The sequence below is a fragment of the Sus scrofa genome, chromosome 14 (genome assembly GCF_000003025.6).
Source record: "Sus scrofa isolate TJ Tabasco breed Duroc chromosome 14, Sscrofa11.1, whole genome shotgun sequence".
In the NCBI taxonomy this organism is placed as follows: Eukaryota; Metazoa; Chordata; class Mammalia; order Artiodactyla; family Suidae; genus Sus; species Sus scrofa.
In genome coordinates this window covers 105,777,893-105,794,928 of record NC_010456.5, presented here as the reverse complement: position 1 = coordinate 105,794,928, position 17,036 = coordinate 105,777,893, and the positions used below count along the sequence as shown (strand labels likewise).

Genomic DNA, 17,036 nt, shown 5'->3' with positions numbered 1-17,036 from the left:
CTCAGTATTAATAGTATGGTTGCTACAGTCCTTTACTAGTAAGTAGTTGTATTACGTTTCTTGAATTCATGAGTGGTTGGATTTTATTCTGTGCTTTATTTGGAGGAAGTAGTTAGGAGAGAAGGATAACGTGAAGTGGATGTAGTGAGTGCCTTGAAGATGAACTTAATAAGTCAGTTATTCAGGATGATTAACTATCAAGCCCTGTTCTCGATGTTTAGAAGAGGAAGGGCATAAGAAACAGTTGGTCCTGAATGGGGAAGAGATTTAATTGCCAAGGCAAGTTGCTTTCACCTGACTCACTTGGGCTTTCATACTCAGTGGTGGGCCTCAGGATGGTCCAGCTGCTATCTCAGCTGCAACAGGACCACTGAATCTGTTGGCCCAGTAATAGCATGGATGTGGGAGGGGGGTTAGCACAGATATAGCTTCTGTGCTCTGGCATCCCAATTGGAACCTACATTTATTCTAGGGCCTGGGAGCTTCATGTAGGCCAGCACTGTCCAATAGAACTATAACAGAAAAAATAAAGAATTCATGTTTCATGTTGTGTTGAATTTTCACATTATTGCTTATTATTGTAAAAGAAACTAATTCATTGAAATTTTAACTAATGAGTAAAGTAACTACAGTTATCCTTTGATTAGACTGGAAGCAAAGGAAGGTGAAGAAAAGTAATGTAGTTTCCTTAAAGGCCTACAAGGGACTGGCAGAGGTGGCTGTGAAGAGCTTGTGTGAGCTGTTGGTGGCTCTACCTCATTTCAACTTCCACAACAACATCATTGTATTGATTGTCCCTCTCATGAATGACGTGTCAAAATCGGTGGGTTGCTGTTGTTGCTCTTGTCCTTATCAGAAAATTATAGACCATATGATTATTTTTTTTTCTCTCTCTCCTCTCAGAATTCATTTGGAGCTATTATTTATTGCTAAAATAAGATCTTTTGTTAAATACTGTCTCTTTAAACAAATTGTTTGGGAAGTTCCTATTGTGGCTCAGTGGTAATGAGCCCGACTAGGATCCATGAGGATGCGGGTTTGATCCCTGGCCTTGTTCAGTGGGTCAGGGATCTGGCGTTGCCATGAGCTGTTGGTGTAGGTCGCAGATGTGGGTAGGATCCCATGTGGCTGTGGCTGTGGCATAGGCTGGCAGCTGCAGCTCCAGTTCAACCCCTAGCCTGGAAACTTCCATATGCTGCAGGGGTGGCCCTAAAAAAGCAAAAAAAAAAAAAAAAATTGTTTGAGCATAAGTTTAGTGCAGTGGTTCTGAATGGGAGGCAGTTTTGTTTGCCCTCCAGGGAACATTATTAAGCTGTGTCTACACACATTTTGATAGTCATGGCTGCGGTGGTGGGAAATGTTGATCCTGGCATCTGATGGGTAAAAGTCAGGGAGGCTTCTAAATATCCTACAGTGTACAAGATAGGCACCCACAACAAAGAATTATCTGGCCCGAAATGTCAGTCCTGCTGAGGTTGAGAAGCACTCGTTTAGTGTAACCTTTTATTTTTCAGATATCTGAAATGTGTTGCGAGGCAGTAAAGAAACTCTTTAAACAAGATAAATTAGGCCAAGCTTCCCTGGGCGTGATTAAAGTGATTTCTGGTTTTGTGAAGGGCAGAAATTATGAAGTTAGGCCAGAGGTAAGCCTTTCTTTTCTTACTTTTGTATTGCGTTTATTTTCAAATTACGTAGTTAATTTTCAGTTCTTATGAGGAATCAATTTTTTTATAGAAATGTATAGAGTGAAAGTATTCAATTCTCCACAAGTAACCACTCATAACAATTTGGTATATAGCCTTCTAGATGTTATTCTCTGTAGCTATAGACATACCTTGTTTATATTTTTAAATAAAAATGGGTTTATACTATGGAAACTATTTTGGAGCTGTTTTCATTTTATATATTGCATACACATTTTTTTTTTCTTTTTTGGCTGCCCCGCTGCACATGGAGTTCCTAAGCCAGGAATCAGACCTGAGCCGCAATTGTGATCTAAGCCACAGCCACAGCTACAGCAACACCGTATCTCTTAACCCACTGTTCTGGGCCAGGGATCGGACCTGCATCCTGGTGCTATAGAGACACCTCTGATCCCATTGGGCCACAGGATGGGAACTACATGCCTTTGCATTTTGTTCATGGTTTCCTTTGTGTGTGCAAGGTTTTTTTTGTTTAAGTCTTACTTGTTTGTTTTTGCTTTTGTTGCTTGTGCTTTTGGTGTCACATCTAAGAAATGAATGCTCAGACCAGTGTCAAGGAGCTCTTCCCCTGTTTTCTTCTAGGAGTTTTATGGTTTTAGGTCTTATATTTCTTTAATCCACTCTGGATTAATTTTTGTGACTGGTAGGATAAGGGCCCAGTTTCATTCTCCTGCATGCCGATATCCGATTTTCCCAACCCCATTTGTTGAAGAGACTATTTTGTATTCTTGGTGCCCTTCCTGAAGGTTAGTTTACCATCTGCCACATTCTTTGATTTGGAGCTATTTGTCCTTTGTGGGTGATATTTTATGAGCACATAGAATATCTACTGAATATTCAAATTGATCTTTCTGATATCTCTAATGACTTTAGGTTCATTATTTATGCTTCTATTTCTTCCTTGTTTCCGTTTCATGCTTTAAAATAATACAAACCTATAGTTCTCAAGTTTTTTTTTTTCCCCAAGAATGTTGCTTTGACTGCAGGTCAGTCGAGTGGTTTCATTCCCCCAAAATGTAGGGTTTAACCCCCTTTTTGTCTTTGTATTTGGATGATTGCTGTAGCACACAGTATATCAATTTCTAAATTAGTTTCTGAGTTTTTTGAATGGCTTAAGACATTGTGGTCTCTGGACCAGCATCAGATGGCAATTAAAAATAGGGATACTGGGGCCCACTGCAGACCTGCTGAATCGGAAACTCTGGGGACAGGGTCCAGCTATTTGTGTTTTAATAAGCCCTCTCGGTGATTATGATGTTTGTGAAAGTCGGAGACCCACTGGCTTAAGGGAAAATAAGTTGTCTTAATAATATTAGTCTTTATGTTATTTTTTTATTAGAAAAGAAAAGGATTACAGCTGTTAACTGCAAAAGTGAATCTGGTTTGAGAGATTAAAGCTGGTTTAGAAATATCTAATAAATATCCTCTCATCCCATACTGGTCCAAGCTTTTTTCTGGCTGATTGACTCTTGTAACCCTGTCTACCAGTGCCATGTAGTGTTCTCTCTTCCTTGTTCTTATTACGCTACAAAATAATGTTAACGTGTATTCAGCTAAATACTAGCATCCTTCATAGATGAAAATGACTGAATATGTTTGGCCAAAAGGTAATAGAACTTTGTGTAAAATGTGATAAAAGATGTTTGAAAGTTTTTGTTTTGTTTTTTAGCATGAACGAAGAAAATAAACATTAATGATTATTCTGTTTAAAATATTTGAGGGCAGTATAAATATTAAGTGGTATAATTGTGTTTTCTTCAATGATAGATGTTAAAAACATTCCTGTGCCTAAGAATCAAAGAAGTAGAAGTGAAAAAAGACACAGAAGATATTAATAAACCAAAAAAGTTCATGACTTTCAAGGAGAAGAGAAAAACTCTATCAAGAATGCAGAGAAAGGTTTGATTGATTTCCTTTTTTTAAAAAAATTTTGATGTTAGCTTAAAATACAGAATAGGCACAGGTAAAAATTAAGTCAAAAATAGTTAAGTCATAAATATTTTAAAATCTAAATATTTCTAAAATACAATTAAAAAATTGTATTTTTCTGTTACTGCAAAGAAATGTTTTATTAAATCAACTTAAACTGACAATTCATTGGCAAAGACAGCAATAGATGAAAAGATTTTCTTGCCTTGATGGCTTTTATCTTTTGGCTTTTTCTTGCCATGCTGGCGTTTAAGATCCTCTTAGATTCATTGTAATAACACAGATTCCTTCCTTAACCGAAAGGATGTATTCATGTGAAGTTGGCAACAAAGTAGGTTCTAATTGAATCTCATTTCTCTCTTGGTTTGTATTCGAAACCCAGGTTGAAATTCCAGCCTTTTGTTTACTCTGAGACTTTGGAAACTTTTTTTAAAAAATATTTTGAGAAGTGCAGCTAATAATAGCACCTGCCTTGCAGGGTCATTGTACGGTTGAAATAAAATGACATAAGTAAAGCACTTAGCAGAGTGTACAGCCCTGGGTGTACTTTATAAACAGTAGTTACCACCACCTACTCCCATTATTACTTCTCTAAACATTTCTAAACACTTTATTAGGGTTATCAAATTGGTTGTAAAAGCAAAACAAAAAATAGTTTCTGGGAGTTCCCGTGTGGCTCAGTGGAAACGAATCTGACTAGTATCCATGAGGACGCAGGTTTGATCCCTGGCCTCACTCAGTGGGTTGAGGATTGGGCATTGTGGTGAGCTGTAGTATAGGGCACAGACACAGCTTGGATCTGGTGTTTCTGTGGCTGTGGCGTAGACCAGTGGCTACAGCTCTGGTTGGACTCCTAGGTTGGAAACCTCCATGTACTGTTCTCCGGGTGTGGCCCTTAAAAAAAAAAATTCCAGGTATACCTGCCTTTTAATGTGTCTAATAAATTTGGAAATCAAAATAGACTTTTTTTATTACTCAAATGAATTTATCACATCTGTAGTTGTATAATGATCATAACAATCCAATTTCACAGGATTTCCATCCCATAACCCAAACACATCCCCCCACCCCCCACACTGTCTCCTCCGGAGACCATAAGTTTTGCAGTGTCTGTGAGTCAGAATCTGTTCTGCAAAGAAGTTCAGTCTGTCCTTTTTTCAGATTCCAAATGTCAGTGAAAACATTTGATGTTGGTGTCTCATTGTATGGCTGACTTCACTTAGCATGATAATTTCCATCCATCCATCTTGCTAAAAATGCTGGTATTTCGTTCATCTTAATGGCTGAGTAACATTCCATTGTGTATATGTACCACATCTTCTTGATCCACTCCTCTGTTGATGGACATTTAGGTTGTTTCCATGTCTTGGCTATTGCAAATAGTGCTGCAGTGAATATCAGAGTACATGTGTCTTTGTGAGTCATGGTTTTCTCTGGGTAGATGCCCAGGAGTGGGATTGCTGGATCAAATGGTAGTTCTATTTTGAGTTTTCTGAGGACTTTCTATACTGTTTTCCACAGTGGTTGCACCAATTTACAATCCCACCAACAGTGTACTAGGGTTCCTTTTTCTGCACACCCTCTCCAGCACTTATTGTTTGTAGACTTTTTGATGATGGCCATTCTGGCTGGTGTAAGGTGGTTCCTCATCGTGGTTTTGATTTGCATTTCTCTAAAAATGAGTGATGCTGAACATAATTGTTAATAAATGCAGGTGAATATTTAAATTATTTATACCGTACAATCTTAATATAAGTTGGACAAGCCTGTTAAGACCCAATAAGAACATGGCACCTCTTTAACAACTTCATGTGAGGAAAGGAGACTTTGTTCCTTGGTCAGTCCCCTGTGTCTCAGGTAGGCTAACAGACATTGTTTGCTGTTCTTACAGCATAAGGGAATTTTGTTGAATTTCTTTTTCTTTCTTTCTTTCTTTTTTTTTTTTTCTTTTGACCGCCTTGTGTCATATGGAATTCCCTGGCCAGGGATCAGAACTGAGTTATAGTTGGGACCAATGCCACAGGTGCAGCAATACCAGATTCTTAACCCATTGTTCTGGGCCAGGGATTGAACCTGTGTCCTGGCACTGCAGAGATGCCACCAATCCTCTTGTGCCATAGTGGGAGCTCCTGTTGAATGTCTGTATGTATAGTATCTGGTATACATTGTAAATGAATTTGGGAAAGTACGGTCAATGACTGGTTTCCATGTTGTAGATTACTTAACAATAAGAATTATTTCTGGGCTCAGCATATTCTTTTTTCTTTTTTGAAAAATTTTAAGCCGGTTGTGGCTTAGCAGAAACGAATCTGACTAGTTTCCATGAGGACACAGGTTTGATTGATCCCTGGCCTCACTCAGTGGGTTAAGGATCTGGCGTTGCCCTGAGCTGTGGTTTAGGTCACAGATGCAGCTTGGATCCCATGTTGCTGTGGCTGTGGTGTAGGCCAGCGGCTACAGCTCCAATTCGACCCCTAGCCTGGAAACCTCCATATGCCACGATGTGGCCCAAAAAAGACAAAAAAAAAGAAAAATAGAAAAATTTTAATTTAGATTATGGAAGACTACGGAGAGTAATATAACCTATGTCATGTAGTTACTATTCTGAATAAGCAGATATTAATATACTTTAGTTTTTTTCTTGAAAAGAAAGAAACCATTAATGATAGAGTTAGAATCCCCTTTGTTCCTCTTTCCACTCTTATTCTCCTGCTTTCCTCCCAGGAGGCAGCCGCTGTCACAAATTTGCTTTGTATATACTGCCTATTCATGTTTTTCTACTTCTGCTTATATTTGTATTCATAGACATTCTCTATAATTGTATGTGTTTCATAATATTTACATAGAGTGCCTTTCTGAAGTTGGTTTTTTTACTCAGTGGTACATACTCTTTTTTTCCAATCTGTTTTCAGTGGAAGAAAGCGGAAGAGAAACTAGAGAGAGAGCTTCGGGAGGCCGAAGCTTCAGAGAGTACTGAGAAAAAACTTAAACTGGTAGGCACCTTTATATACTTTTATGCTTTTAAACTGTTCTGTTAAATGATTTTAACTGGAGATTTATTGTTTTACCTTGTGATTGATTTTGGTTTATTTCATGAGGTTTAGGTATGTGGTGTGCAAGAAATAATAATGTGAACAGTGATGCTAGTTATAGGAAATCATGGGACACGTATCTTCATTCTGTTTTGTAGAAGCTCTTAAGATTGAGTAGTGGGGAGGAATGGGAAGGGACAGAAAATGATGAGCTTCCAAAGCGCTAACTCAGGAGAAAGTATACCAGGTATGGTAAAGTAATTTTGTCTGTTCTGCAGCACACCGAGACTTTGAATATCGTGTTTGTAACCTACTTCAGAATATTGAAGAAGGCCCAGAGGTCACCTCTCTTGCCAGCAGTCCTGGAAGGTCTTGCCAAGTAAGGGCTGTGTAGGTTGAAACCTTTTAGATTCTTTCTAAATAAATAAGACCAAAGTAACCATGAATTTTAAACAGGGTTAACTAATGACGATGTGGTGTTCTTCTCAGTTCTCATTCTTTGTCATCAGCCTCTCCTTGAAACTGTTCATAATACTCTTTTTTTTTGGTTTTCTCACCCCAGCTCTTATTTTTAAATCTCTTTCACCCTTTCAGCTTATTCAATTCTAGCTGTCCCTAAGGTTCATCCCTCAGTTCTTATTTGGTTTTGCTCTGTAGTCAGTTTTCCACTATCACAGTCTGAGTGGTTCATGCCAATGACTCTTAAGTCTGTTCTAACCTAGCTTGCATATCATTTCTTTAGTCTTTTGTGGTCTGTTCCTCTTGAGATAGATCTTTTTGTATTTTCTGTCAACACAAGTGAACATGGATATAAGCCAGATTAGCAGTTGTCCTGATAGTTTTCTACAATTATTTGAGATATTATCCTGTAGAAAAGTGCCATCCAGTAAACATATAGTGAAAACTACATATGTAATTTAAAATTTTTGGTTAGCCATATTAAAAAGGTAAAAAGGATCGGGTAAAATTAAATATATTTTATTGAACTAATTTTTTCTGAAATACTGTTTTTACATACAACCAGTATTAAACATTAATGAGATGGCATTTTTTTTCATAACATATCTTTATTTTTATTACTCAATGAATTTATTACATTTATAGTTGTACAGTGATCATCATCATCCAATTTTATAGGATTTCCATCCCACACCCCCAGCACATCCACCCACCCCCCACCTCTCTCCGTTGGAAACCATAAGTTTTTCTGTGGTTTGTGAGTCAATATCTGTTCTGCAAAGAAGTGCATTGTGTCTTTTTTTCAGATTCCACATGTCAGTGATAGCATTTGATGTTGGTGTCTCATTGTATGACTGACTTCACTTAGCATGATAATTTCTAGGTCCATCCATCCATCTTGCTAAAAATGCTGGTATTTCGTTCATCTTAATGGCTGAGGAACATTCCATTGTGTATATATGTACCACATCTTCTTGATCCACTCCTCTGTCGATGGACATTTAGGTTGTTTCCATGTCTTGGCTATTGCAAATAGTGCCGCAGTGAGCATTGGAGTACATGTGTCTTTGCGAGTCGTGGTTTTCTCTGGGTAGATGCCCAGGAGTGGGATTGCTGGGTCAAATGATCAGTTCTATTTTTAGTGTTCTGTGGACTCTGCATACTGTTTTCCACAGTGGTTGCACCAATTTACAATCCCACCAACAGTGTACTAGGGTTCCTTTTTCTCCACAACTTCTCAGCACTTATTGTTTGTAGACTTTTTGATGATGGCCATTCTGGCTTGTGTAAGGAGGTACCTCATAGTGGTTTTGATTTGCATTTCTCTAATAATGAATGATGTTGAACATCTTTTCGTGTGTTTTTTGGCCATCTGTATGTCTTCTTTGGAGAATCCTCTGTTTAGGTCTTCTGCCCATTTTTGGATGGGGTTGTTTGTTTTTTTGGCATTGAGCGGTAGGAGGTGTTTATAAATTTTGGAGATGAATCGCTTGTCAGTTGATTCATTTACAAATACTTTCTCCCATTCTGTGGGTTGTCTTTTCATTTCGTTTAGGGTTTCCTTTGCTGTGCAGAAACTTTTAAGTTTAATGAAGTCCCCCATTTGTTCATTTTTTTTTTTTTATACTGTCATTACTCTAAGAGGTGGATCTGAGATGATGTTGTTGTTGTTTATGTCAGAGAGCGTTTGGCATATGTTTTACTCTAAGAGTTTTATGGTGTCTGCTCTTATATCTAGGTCTTTGATCCATTTGGAGTTTATTTTTGTGTGTGGTGTTAGGGAGTGTTCTAATTTCATTCTTTTACATGTGGCCATCCAGTATTCCCAGCACCACTTATTGAAGGGGCTGTCTTTTCTCCAGTGTATATCCTTGCCTCCTTTGTCATAGATGAGTTGGCTGTAGGTGCGTGAGTTGAATTCTGGGCTTTCTATCCTGCTCCACTGATCTGTATTTCTGTCTTTGTGCCAGTACCATATGGTGTTGATGACTGTTGCTTTGTAGTATCGTCTGAAGTCATGGAGCCTGATTCCTCCAGCTCCACTTTTCTTTTTCAGGATGTCTTTGGCTATTCTGGGTCTTCTGTGCTTCCAAACAAACTTTAAAATATTTTGTTCAACTCCTGTGAAAAACGTCCTTGGTAATTTGATAGGGATTGAATCTGTAGATTGCCTTGGGTAGTATAGTCATTTTGATAAGTTGACTTTTCCAATACAAGAGCATGGTATGTCTTTCCATCTGTTTGTGTCATCTTGGATTTCTTTCATCAGTGTCTTATAGTTTTCAGAGTACAGGTCTTTTGTCTCTTTAGGTAGGTTTTACTCCTAGGTATTTTTTTCTTTTGGATGTGATGGTAAATGGGATTGCTTCCCTAATTTCTCTTTCTGATCTTTCACTGTTAGTATATAGAAATGCAGTCGATTTCTGTGTTTAATTTTGTATCCTGTGACTGCAAAATTCATGGATGAACTCTAACAGTTTTCTGGTGGAGTCTTTCAGATTCTGTAGGTGTAGTATCAGGTCATCTGCAAATAGTGATAGTTTTACTTTTTCCTTTCCAATTTGGATACCTTTTATTTCTTTTGCTTCTCTGATTGCTGTGGCTAGGACTTCCAAAACTATGTTGAATAGTAGTGGTGAGAGCGGACATCCTTGACTTGTTCCTGATCTCAGTGGGAATTCATTCAGCTTTTCAGCATTGAGAATGATGTTAGCTGTGGGTTTGTCATATATGTCCTTTATTATGTTGAGGTAGGTTCCCGTTATGCCCACTTTCTGAAGGGTTTTTATCAGAAATGGGTGTTGGATTTTGTCAAAGGCTTTTTCTGCGTCTATTGAGAGGATCATGTGGTTTTTATTCTTCAGTTTGTTCATGTGGTGTATCACACGGACTGATTTATGGATATGGAAGAATCCTTGCATCTCTGGGATAAATCCCACTTGATCATGATGTACAATCCTTTTAATGTATTGTTGGATCCAGTTTGCTAGTATTTTGTTGAGGATTTTTACGTGTATGTTCATTAGCGAAATTGACCTGTAATTTTCTTTTTGTGTGGTATCTTTGCCTGGTTTTGGTATCAGGGTGATGGTGGCCTCATAGAATGAGTTTGGGAGTGTCCCTTACTCTGCGATTTTTTGGAATAGTTTCAGAAGGACAGGTGTGAACTCTTCTCTAAATGTTTGATAAAATTCACCTGCAAAGCCATCTGGTCCTGGACTTTTGTTTGTTGGAAATTTTTTTATCACAGTTTCAGATTTCTGTACTTGTGATTGATCTGTTTATCTTTTTTATTTCATCTTGGTTTAGTCTTGGAAGACAGTACTTTTCTAAGAATTTGTCCATTTCTTCTAGGTTTTCCGTTTTATTGGCGTATAGCTGTATATAGTCGTCTCTATGATCCTTTGTATTTCTGTGGTATCCGTTGTTACTTCTTTTTCATTTCTAATTTTATTGATTTAAGTCCTCTCTTTTTTCCTTAATAAGATTGGCTAAGGGTTTATTGATTTTGTTGATCTTTTCAAAGAACCGTCTTTTCGTTTCATTGATCTTTTCTGTGGTTTTCTTCATTTCTATTTTATTGATTCCTGCTGTGGTCTTTATGATTTCTTTCCTTCTACTCACTTTAGGTCTTGTCTGCTCTTCTCTCTTGAGCTGCTTTAGCTGTCAAGTTAAGTTTGTTTATTTGAGATTTTCTTGTTTCCTGAGGTAGGCTTGTCTTGCTATTAAACTTTCCTCTTAGAATGGCTTTGGCTGCATCCCGTAGGTTTTGGAGTGTCATGTCTTTGTTGTCATTTGCCTCTAGGTTTTTTTAATTTCCTCTTTGATTTCTTCAGTGATCCATTGGTTGTTTAGTAGCATGTTGTTTAGTCTCCACTTGTTCATGTTTTTTGCAGTTTTTTTCTTGTTGTTGATTTCCAGTCATGTAGCGTTGCGGTCAGAAAAAATGCTTAATATGATTTCCGTTTTCTTAAGTTTACTGCGGTTTGATTTGTAGCCCAGGATGTGATCTGTCTTAGAGAATGTGCCTGTACACTTGAGAAGAATGTGTATTCTGTTGCTTTTGGATGGAATGTCCTATTAATATCTATTGTGTTCATCTGGTCTAATGCTTCATTCAGGGCCTGTGTTTCCTTGTTGATTTCTGTCTGGTTGATCTGTCCATTGCTGTAAGTGGGGTGTTAAAGTCCCCCACTATGATTGTGTTATTGTCAATTTCTCCTTTTAAGGTTGTTAGCAGTTGGCTTATATATTGTGGTGAACCTATGTTGGGTGCGTAGATATTTAAAATTCTTTCATCTTCTTCTTGGATTGATCCTTTGGTTATTATGTAGTGATCTTCCTTGTCCCTTAAAATATTCTTGATTTTAAAGTCTATTTTGTCTGATATGAGTCTTGCTACTCCAGCTTTCTTTTAATTCCCGTTTGCATGGAATATTTTCTTCCATCCTCTCACTTTCAATTTGTATGTGTTCCTAGAAGTGAAATGGGTCTCTTGAAGACTGCATATAGATGGGTCTTGTTTTTGTATCCATTCAGCCAGTCTATGTCTTTTAGTTGGGGTGTTTAGTCCATTAACATATAAGGTAATTATTGATATGTATGTTCTTATTTCCATGTTATTAATTGCTTTGGGTTTGTTTTTGTTTTTTCTTCCCTTCTCTTGTTCTCTCCTCTTGTGGTCTGATGACTGTCTTTGGTGTTGCATTTGGGTTGATTTTTCTTACTTGTTTGTGTATCATTTATAGATTTTTGGTTTGCAGTTACTCTGAAGTTTTGATATAAGTGTCTATATATATATATACAAAATTGTTTTAAGTTGTTGGTCTCTTAATTGCAAGGGCATCTCCAGTGTCCTGTATTTATACCCTCCTCTTCTCAAGATTTCTGATTTTGGTGACATAATTGTGTATGGTTAATTTCATCTCTTTACTGTATATATACCTTTACTGGTGAGCCTTGTCATTTGTGGAATTTTTGTTTCTGGTTGTGGCCTTTTCTGCCTAGAGAAGTTCCTTTAGTATTTGTTGTAAGGCTGGTTTAGTGTTGTTGAATTCTCTTAGCTTTTGCTTATCTGAGAAGCTTTTGATTTCTGCTTCAAATCTGAATGAGAGCCTTGCTTGGGTAAAGTCATCTAGGTTGGAGGTTTTTTCCTTTCATCACGTTGAGTATATCATGCCACTCCCTTCTGGCCTGCAGAGTTTCAGCTGAAAAATCTGCTGATAACCTTATTGGGGTTCCCGTGTATGTTACTTGTTTCTTTTCCTTAGCTGCTTCCAAGATTTTCTCTTTGTCTTTAATTTTGGTCAATTTGATTAATATGTGTCTTGGTATATTCCTCTTTGGGTTTATTTTATATGGAACTCATTGCGCTTCCTGGATTTGAGTGAGTGTTCCTTTCCCATGTTAGGGAAGTTTTCGGCTATTATCTTTTTTTTTTTTTTGTATTGCTATTTTCTTGGGCCACTCCTGCGGCATATGGAGGTTCCCAGGCTAGGGGTCAAATCGGAGCTGTAGCCGCTGGCCTACACCACAGCCACAGCAATGTGGGATCCGAGCCATGTCTGCGACCTACACCACGGCTCATGGCAATGCTGGATCCTTACCCCACTGAGCAAGGCCAGGGATCAAACCCGCAACCTCATGGTTCCTAGTCGGATTCGTTAACCACTGAGCCACAATGGGAACTCCTCGGCTATTATCTTGAATGTTTTTTCTGTCCCCTTCTCTCTCTCTTCTCCTTCTGGCACCCCTATAATATGGATGTTGGTGCTTTTAACATTGTCCCAGCATTCTCTGAGACTCTCTTCATTTCTTCTCAATCTTTTTTCTCTTTACTGTTCTGCATCTGTGATTTCCACTAATCTGTCCTCCACCTCACTCATTTGTTCTTCTGCCTCCTGTGTTCTGCTGTTGGCTGCTTCTAATGAATTTTTTATTTCAGTTATTGTATTTTGCATCTCTTCTTAAGTTTTATATCTTGTATCTCTTTGGTCAGTGTTTCCTGTAAGTTATCCATCTTTGCCTCCAGTTTATTTCCAATGTCTTGCATCATCTTCAGCATTGACAGTCTAAAGTCTTTTTCCTGGAAGGTGAGAATCTCCTGATCACTTAGCTGTTTTTCTAGGGTTTTTCCTTTCTCCCTCATCTGAGTTATAATTCTCTGTCTTTTCATTTTTGTAGGTTTTTGGTGTGGTGACCTTTTTACAGATAATAGAGTTGTAGCCTCTTGTACTTACGGTGTTTGTCCTCCTTGTGGCTGAAGTCAATATGGGGGCTTGCTGTAGGCTTCCTGATGGGGGGGGGGCTGATGCCTGCCCACTGGTAGGTGGAGCTTATTCCTATCCCTCTTTGTCTCTGGGTGAGAATAGAGGCAGCTGTGTGCCTGAGGGGTCTTTAGGCAGCCTGTTTAGTGATGGGCCTGGCTGTGATCCCACCTGGATTGTTGTTTGGCCTGGGGCCTCTCAGCACTGATGGGTGGGGCCAGATTTTCCCAAAATGGCCACCTCCAAAGAAATGCATGCTGATGAATATTCCTGAGAGCTTTGATTCCAATGCCCTTCCCCCACAGTAAGCCACATTCACCCCCTGTTCTCCCAGGAGGTCCATAAGAACTGTAGTCAGGTTTGACCTAGATTCCTACAGAGCCTTTGCTTTGCCCTGGGACCCAGTGCACGTGAAAGTCTGTGTGTGCCTTTTCAGAATGGGGTCTCCATTTCCCCCAGTCCTATGGAGCTCCTGCACACAAGCCCCACTGACCTTCAATGCCAGATGCTCTGGGGGCTCGTTCTCCCAGTGTCACATCCCCATGTGTGGGGGTTTGATGTGGGGCTGAGAACTCTCACTCCTGTAGGTGAGTCTCTGTGGTACAGTTACTTTCTAGTCTGTGGAGCTTCCCACCTGGGAGCTCTGGGGTTGTTCATATTGTGTAATTGCCCCTCCTACCTTTTGATGTGGCCTTCTCTTTGTCTTCCGGAATAGGATATCTTTTTCAAAGTTTCTGGTCCATTTGGTGGAAGATTGCTCAGCATTTGGTTGTAAATTTTGTTGTGTTTAGAAGAGAAGTTGAGCTCCAGTCCTTCAGTTCTGACATCTTAATCTCCTCATAATGTATCTTTGAAAACTGGTGTACATTTTACACTTAAAGCGCCTCTCAATTTGAACTTGCCCCAGTTCAAATGCCTAATGGCTAGTGGATGGTTAGTGGCTACCACTGTTGGACACTTCAGCTTTAGAAATAGGACTAATGGCTGGAAGATAGAGAAAAGGCAAATTCAGTTCAATATAGTAGAGATTACTTTCCAATGACTGGACCTATTTGGCGATGAGATGCTTTTCTTTATAGTGTGGCCCTTGTCATTAAAAGAGAGGTTGGTCAGATTTTCAAAGAGAAGGGATTATTTTTACGTTAAGGAGAACTTGTTTGTTTTTTCAAAGATTAATTTCTTTTCTTTTTTTTTTTTAAGGGCCATACCCGCAGCATGTGGAACTTCCCAGGCTAGGGTTTGACTCAGAGCTGTAGACACTGGCCTGCTCCACAGCAACAGCAATGTGGAATCTGAGCTGCATCTGTGACCTGTACCACAGCTCGCAGCAACACTGGATCCTTAACCCACTGAGTGAAGCCAGGGATTGAACCCGCATCCTCATAGATACTAGTCAGGTTTTCAATGAGCCGCAGTGGGAACTCCCGAATTTCTTTATTTACACTTTTAATAATATATGCTCATTTAAAAAATTCAAATAATGCAATTAAAAATTAGGAGTTCCCTCCCTAAATCTGCTCACCTGCCTTCTTTCATACAAACTGAATCTTTTACTCAAATTTATACTGTTCTGTAACTTTTGTTTTTTGGGTTTTTTTTTTTTTTTTCTTTTGGATAAAGTTATTCTGGGTATCCTTCCATGTTAGCATAAATAAATAAACTTTTTTTAAAGTATGAACTTTAATACTCTGTTTTATGGATATATATAAAACTTTATTTGGTCAGTCCCCAAAGCTGCATTGGAAATATCCTCAATGCCCTTGTGTGCATATATTGCCAGATCCAAAGGTATGTTCATTTTAAATTTGGATAAATATTGCCAAATTGCTTTCCTAAAAGGTTGTACCAACATACAGAATACATGACTTCTGAGGTCTTTCCTTCTAAGATTTACCTAGTGTCAGAAGTTCTTGCACTAATATTGAAGAGATAGTTTATTTCAGTGCTAAATATCTTAGAGTGTACAGAGTGCTCTGACATTTAATAGCTCTGTTGAGTGATCTCAATTATTTCTAGAAATAGAGGACCAGGACTGTCCGCTCTTATAGAGGATTATACGGGTAATGGATTGCTCAGCCTGAACTAGACACTAGATCCAACATTTTATTTTAAAACTTTCATAGGGTCTGTTTCCTTATGATAACCGAGTCTTTCCTTCTTTCCTTTTTGTGCCCTGTTTTCCTAGAAGCTTAACACTGCTGGCTCCTTTGTGGTTTGAACATTGCTGGGCACCTGGTTAACTTTCCTTAGAGAAGTTGTTTGTTCTTGGCAGCTTCTTTCTCAGGGCAGAAGTGCTTTTGAGATAATATTTTAGTTTGTTTAGTGTCTCATATTTTCCTGTTGAGTAGAGTGTCTGATTGTAGATGAATTGTCCAAAAGGCCAGTCTCAGTTAATGAAAAGTATCAATAATCACCATCATCTTCATCATAGCTAGCATTTTTCGAATAAGGGCTATGAAAAATACGGTTTTAAAGTCAAGTTTAATTTTTAGCTGCTTTCTGTTTTTAGCCTAACTTTTAACTAAATTTTGTTTGGTTTTAGGTTTGCTCACCTTATAAATGTGGAGTTTTTTGATGACTTATTAGTAGTTCTACATTCTCTCATTGAGTCTGGTGTAAGTAACTCTACTATTGAATTACTTTTCAAGATATAATGGTAATTATTCTTAATACTCTTTTTTTTTCTCTTTTCATTTTAAGGACCTAAGCTATCAAGAAAGTCTTCACTGTGTTCAGACTGCTTTTCATATTCTTTCTGGGCAAGGTAAGACACTTTCTTGATTGAGTTTTGTTGGCTTTAACTTTGGAGGCTGTAACATACCTAATTGGTGTTTATTGTCATTTCAAAGGTGATGTACTGAATATTGATCCAATGAAATTCTATACACATCTTTACAAAACACTGTTCAAGTTACATGCAGGTATGTAAGATTAGGTAATGCGTCTTTAATTTTTCTCTTTTAAGAATATGTTGTGACAGAAATTATAGTCAAGGAAAACTGAGAAATAGGAGCTGGTATATAAAATGCTGGCCTTCCAGTGCCGCATCTATATTGAACTGTCAGTGAGACTTGGAGAGAGAACTTTAGGAATTGACCGGAGATGCAGTATGACTCCTGGCATCCTGTGAACAGTGTAGCACCACTGCATCACTGAGGGAAGTGATGTGGGACCTGTAGAACAGGCTCATCTTGGATTTTTCCAGAGTTTAGTGAAGTTGCATAATGAAATAGCAATGAAAATAGCCCTGAAGGGTGTATCTGCTATTTTAGGTGCTACAAATGAAGGGGTTGAGATCGTCCTTCAGTGCCTTGACGTCATGCTGACTAAACGCAGAAAGCAGGTTTCTCAGCAGCGGGCCCTGGCCTTCATCAAGCGCCTCTGTACCCTTGCTCTTCACGTGCTTCCAAATTCAAGCATTGGCATTTTAGCAACTAACAGAATATTAATGCATGTAAGTATTGAGACAAACGAATAGAGCTAGTTCTTGCATTGCAACAGTACTGTTTTGTTTGATGCACGTCTTTTTCCTCATTTACATTATTATTTTAATTATAAAAGTGATTCACACAACAAAATTAGGTGATAAGAGAGAAGTACATAAAATTACAAAAGGAAAGCATTTCACCCTGGTGACGCTATGCAAA

General features: G+C 38.4%; 1 protein-coding gene across 2 annotated transcripts in view; it reads left to right on the top strand.

Moving 5' to 3' along the window:
* The window catches only part of NOC3L (NOC3 like DNA replication regulator), a 40,070-nt gene that overhangs the window by 11,440 nt on the left and 11,594 nt on the right, over window positions 1–17,036 (top strand). For both annotated transcript variants that reach the window (XM_021072030.1, NM_001144115.1), the window contains 9 exon segments: window positions 648–823; window positions 1,515–1,643; window positions 3,471–3,602; window positions 6,545–6,625; window positions 6,943–7,043; window positions 15,932–16,004; window positions 16,090–16,153; window positions 16,239–16,310; window positions 16,662–16,843. In XM_021072030.1, the coding sequence (XP_020927689.1) occupies window positions 648–823; window positions 1,515–1,643; window positions 3,471–3,602; window positions 6,545–6,625; window positions 6,943–7,043; window positions 15,932–16,004; window positions 16,090–16,153; window positions 16,239–16,310; window positions 16,662–16,843 (1,010 nt within the window).